This window comes from Abrus precatorius, unplaced genomic scaffold, assembly GCF_003935025.1.
Source record: "Abrus precatorius isolate BTA unplaced genomic scaffold, Abrus_2018 Scaffold4, whole genome shotgun sequence".
Classification (NCBI taxonomy): Eukaryota; Viridiplantae; Streptophyta; class Magnoliopsida; order Fabales; family Fabaceae; genus Abrus; species Abrus precatorius.
The window spans coordinates 5763736-5769735 of record NW_020874384.1 but is presented as its reverse complement, the minus strand read 5'-3'; the positions used below and the strand labels follow the sequence as shown (position 1 = coordinate 5769735).

At 33.6% G+C, this 6000-nt stretch overlaps 1 protein-coding gene across 1 annotated transcript; it reads left to right on the top strand.

The window, feature by feature from the left end:
• Positions 1-2126: 2126 nt before the first annotated feature.
• On the top strand, positions 2127-3697 carry LOC113865549 (phospholipase A1-Igamma3, chloroplastic). The gene has a single exon (XM_027500190.1). The coding sequence runs from the start codon at positions 2170-2172 to the stop codon at positions 3688-3690; it is 1521 nt and encodes a 506-aa protein (XP_027355991.1). The 5' UTR covers positions 2127-2169; the 3' UTR covers positions 3691-3697.
• Positions 3698-6000: the final 2303 nt, after the last annotated feature.

Here is a 6000-nt window from a genome sequence, read left to right as displayed (position 1 = left end):
AACAAGCTTTAACTGAAAAGATTTGCTAGAGCGTATATTATGAGACTGATTGAAGGGTTCATGTTAGCAGATCATTCTAGCAGCAGAGTCACAGTTCGATACCTACCTTTACTTGAGGACTTCACCATCACAGGGCAATATAGTTGGGGAGGAACAGCACTTAGTTTCTTAAATTATATAATATATAATACCTCTATGTTGTGCATTTTCATGAGCATTTAATATTGAATTAAGACCACCATCCACATTAGTATTTGATGAACTATCTGTTGAAAAATCTCATTCATTTTCGTCGTCATCAATATCTTCATCTTGGTATTCACTTTCTACATAATCATAAAATTTGCTATCACATAAACATACTTATAACACAGTAAATATCATTTTTTATCAAATGAAAAACTTTCTCATACCTGATCCTAATTCATATTCATCATCATCACAGATATTGTCACGTAAAAATTTACCATTTAAGTTCACACCTTTTGCCCGAATACAAGAACTTTCACCAGATGCAATATCTGCATACACTTTAATTGCACTCCTCTGAGTTTGTTGTAAAAAAATACTTAACATACGATCAATATTTTCTTCATCACATATATCCCATATTTGTATATTGTCTACCAATTGAATCTACTAAAAACTGTGAAATCAATCTAGATATAACTTGATTAGTAGACAATTGCAATTTTTTATGAATCTTTTTTTTTAATGTCTCAAAACTTATTCCATGGTCAATTTTAATCATTTTATTATTTTCTTCAAAGGTAATACCCTCATTATTCGAGAATATTTGACCATTCCAATATACTATTATCACAAAATTAGTCATCATACATCAACAAATTCAATACACATACAACAAATTAAATCAGTAAAATTTAACAAATTAAATACGCATACAACAAATTTGACACTTTTTTTCATATATATACAACATTCTCCTATTTTATATAAAAATATTTTTTTTAAAAAATATTAATTTCATACTTTTACGTATTTAACAATGATTTTTAACAACTACAATTTTTTAAATTAAATTTATAATAAACCATTTTTATTTACAATATCTATTTATTTACAATACAAATATCAATCTTTATTTTTTTGGGCTAACATAACACAATAAAGTTTACGTTTAAAGTTAATTATCAAGATAAATTGAATAAAACATATTTGTATATGCATTATTAAATTGTTTTAATGTTGTATGCATTAAAATTCAATGACTTTAACGGATTATTATTATTAAGCCGTTATTTTTATTATTTAAACAAATTTCTATCGCATTAATACAATTATTTAACAACTAATAAACAAAACTCAATTTTATTTAAATAAATAACTTAAAAATTATTAATTGGGTAATAAATAAACTACATATATATAAAATTCGTAAAAAAAAAAAATTAAAAACACAAATATATAAGTTAACTAACCTGAAGTGAACTCTTTGTACAGTTTTTCCTACCACCAGCTCAAGGAACGACAATTGTGAAAATCGGAATGTGTGTATATATATGCTTTAAAATTGGACAAGGGAATAAATTCAATTTAATGACCATCAGTTATTACCACGTGTCAAGTCCCCAGATGTCTCGCACCCTGCCACTCGACAAGTTAGCCGCCCATTGACCGTCCATAATACTATCGTCCTTGACTACTCGATACACATCCAAAAGACGCCACGTGTCATTATCCAAGCTGTTCCTTCACATAACTCTTCTTTGGTAAATACGCCATCACATGTCAGCTTATAAAGTTCTTAAATGATAGACTATTTAAAAAATATTAAAAAATTACTATCAACTATGCAGATGTGAGACAGGTGCTCACCTAACAAAAAAAATTAACACAAACAAGAATATGTTTTAAAATAATTCCATTTCCAGAGTTTGTTTTATAAATAATATTATTTAAATAAATTTACCAAATAAAGACAAGTAACACGTTGACAAAAATAAAGTAAAATTAGATAGTGGTGTCTGTATAAAGGTGCTCTTGGCAACACAAAAGTGCTATCCAATATGAAAGGGAGGATAGTCTCACATTCTGTGTCTCTTATAAGTGCTTTAATTTCTTCAAAATCATCATTTCCAGTCTCCACCAACAGAGAAGAGAAGAGAGTGATCACTGATCTCCTCTCCTCTTGACTCGTGTGTGTAAATGGCTTCGCTTCTACCTCTCTTCCACACCTTCCCATCTCTTTCCCAACCATATCACCTTTCAACTCCATCATCATCATTCAAATCCACACTCCTCTTCCTTCCAATTGCCAGCAACAAACCTTCACCCACCCTGAAATGCTCTTCCACTACCCCCGAGACCCACTTGGACCCACAACTTGAATTCGAAACATCATCATCATCATCCTCAGAACCTCCACTGAGCCAAGTATGGAGGGAAATCCAAGGAAGCAACGACTGGGAAGGGCTCATAGACCCCACGAACCCCCATCTCCGCCGAGAAATTATCCGCTACGGCGAACTCGCACAAGCCTCATACGACTCCTTCGACTTCGACCCTCACTCCAAATACTGCGGAACATGCAAATACCACCCCTCACACTTCTTTCAGAAACTCAATATGTCCCACATCGGATACACCATCACGCGCTACCTCTACGCAACCTCCAACATCAACCTCCCTAACTTCTTCCAGAAATCCAAACTCACCAGCGTGTGGAGCCCACACGCCAACTGGATGGGTTACGTGGCAGTAACCACCGACCCAGAACAAATCAAACGTTTGGGTCACCGCGACATAGTCATTGCATGGCGAGGAACTGTCACCTACGTCGAATGGATTTACGACCTCAAAGACATTCTCCGCCCTGCACTCTTCACCAACGACCCATCCATCAAAATCGAATCAGGTTTCTACGATTTATACACCAAGAAAGAAGATTCTTGCAGCTATTGCTCTTTCTCTGCTCGCGAACAAATGCTCTCCGAGGTTAAGCGGCTTCTTCAGTACTACCAAGAAGAAGAAATCAGCATCACCATCACAGGGCACAGTCTCGGTGCTGCCTTGGCTATAATCAGTGCTTACGACATAGCAGAGCTTAGGTTAAACGTTGTTGAAGATGGAGAAAGAAGTTCTAAAATCCCTGTCACGGTTTACTCCTTTGCAGGGCCCAGAGTGGGGAACTTGAAGTTCAAAGAACGGGTTGAGGAGCTTGGGGTTAAGGTGTTGAGGGTGATAAACGTGCATGATATGGTACCCACCGTGCCGGGGATAATAACCAACGAGAAGTTTCAGTTTCAGAAGTACATAGAAGACGCGTTGTGTTTTCCGTGGAGCTATGCGCACGTGGGGACGGAGTTTGCGTTGGATCACACGTGCAGCCCGTTTTTGAAAACAACGAATGATTTGGGGTGTGCGCATAACTTGGAGGTTCATTTGCATCTGGTGGATGGGTATCATGGGAAGGGAGAGAGGTTCCGATTGGCCTCGAAAAGGGACATAGCGCTTGTGAACAAGAGCTGTGACTTCCTGCGGAACGAGTACGGTGTTCCGCCCTATTGGCGACAGGAGGAGAACAAGGGAATGGTGAGAAGCGGAGACGGCCGGTGGGTGTTACCGGACCGACCGAGATTGGAGGCTCATCCGCCGGATACGGCGCACCATCTTCAGCAAGTGTTGAAGAACCACCGTGCGGCGAGTGAGCAATTAGAAGCCACGTGATGAAGAGTCAGGGTTAGTGAATGTCATTTGTGGAAATGTTCTTTACATGGTTCTCCATTAATTGTCCCCTTTGTGAAGACAATTAATTTCCTTCCACTGCAATATGGACATTACTCATGCTGATAAAAAAACAATTATTTTAATCTATTATGTAATTAATTCGTATAATATTTTTTATAACATTATTTTAAGCTTGTTGATTGAAACATTATTTAAGAAATTAATAGTATATTAGAAATATTATTATATTTTAAACTAATATTTATCTATTATTTTTTCTTTCTATACTATCACATTAGTTTTCCTCTTATTAAATATCTCCTTGTCCTCTTTTCTACCTCTTTCATCTCTTATCGACGTTGGACCAAAAAAGTGTTTTAGTTTCAAAAATGGCGTAAGGACAAAGGAAAAGTGAGGGAAGCCAAAAGGGGAGAAAAATTTTGGGGTGTTGGAAACTACACAATCCACTTACATCGTGACATATACCAAATATTTTTTTCATAAATTATAAATGTAAAACATGGCACAATGTGACACGTGGTCCCGGAGCATCGTCCACATAGCATGAGCAAGTAAACACTAAGAACTGGCATTCTGCCAAAGTCCATCCACGCGATTCTATAGTCAATACTATTAGTGGACCAATAACATAGTGTTTTAACTTTTATTTAGTGGAATCAATAAGCATCTTTTTTCTTTATGAAAAATGTTAAGCTAGTCGACTGACATAGTCAAGTCACATCAACTGGACCTGCACTTTGAAATATTGGGTTGTGCAAACTGCAATCGTCTCCATCTCCGACGCCAATTCATCCCAAGAATGGGAAATTATTGGGGGGTACCACGCATTCTCCGTTACTCACATCGCACTACATACTAATTTTTTTATATAAATTATAAAATTTATATATGGGGTATAATAATGGATCTAATGATTCTGAACCATACAATAAATTTTCCCCTAGAACACCACGATTAACCTTCAGCCAAGTGTGATTCAGGGTCAGTTTGGAAACCAATTTTCTTGGCTCACGCCTGGTGATAGGTGGCGATTTGGAGTGGTTCACAGTAGAGAGATGAAGATGAGGTTGCATGTTGAGGTGGCGTGGCAGCAACGGATGCTGATCATAGCGTGCACGGTGGTTTCAACGAGGCAGAAGCTTAGTTTGCGGTTCTGATGCGGTGGTGAGAATGCAATGGCAAAAACTGTCGATTGTTCTGCTTGCCACGTGGCAATTTATGGTTAATTAAGTGATTAGTTAAAAAAATCTAAGCAGATGGAGGTAGGCAAAGGTACAATATCTGAAAGCACTATATACAAAATTAATTAAACAAAAATATGTAATTATTTAGAATTAATAACTTAGGAAACCAATTATGTTGTGCCACCTAGCTTGGAGGGTTAAACCCTACAACTTCTAGAGCTATGAGAACAATGCTCTTTAAATAAAGGACAAGACTTAATCCTGTAAATTTGCCTTTGATAATATGAATTGACTTTTAATGTTGATATTGATATTTGATGTATATTTTCATTATGCATATTAATAAATTATTATTTAGGTAAAAGTTTAATTTTACTTGAATAGCAACACTAATAATACTTATAATATTACGCTTAAATTTTACTATTAATTTAATTATAAATTAAAAGTCGATCAAGTTTCATTATATTAATGCATAAAAAAAATTTTACTCTTAAAATAATTATATATTTTAAAATAAAAAATTATAAAAATAATTATATCTTAATAATTATAACAAATTTTAAGAAATTATTGAAAAAGACATAAATTTTTAGTAATCATAAATATTTTTAAAATATAAAATATAGTTAATAGATAATAGGTTTGTTTTTCTTGAAGAAATGTACGAAGAAACTTTTAATCATTAGGTCTTTTAAAATTATTACGGTATAAATTAAGTTGTTAATTTTTAAATTTGATTAAATGAATTTATATTTGTAATTGAAATAAAAATAATCCATACATTTAATTATAAAATTTGTTAATAAAAATTGCTAACAGAGTTTAGTTTAGCAAAAAAAAAAAATACTTTAATCTTTAACAAAATGACATTCATATTTAATATTTAATATTTAATTGGACGTCTAAAATAATTTATAAAAATATTTCATGATGCATAATTTTTTTAATTTATGTTAATAAATTTCACAATTAAATTGTTTTGTATAAATCACTTATTTATTAAATAAGCACTTTATTAAAATTGAATTTGTTAACACACACTTATAATTTATTCAGAAATTAGTAACTTTTTTTATTCAATTAATAAATTTGTTTGGTGAAC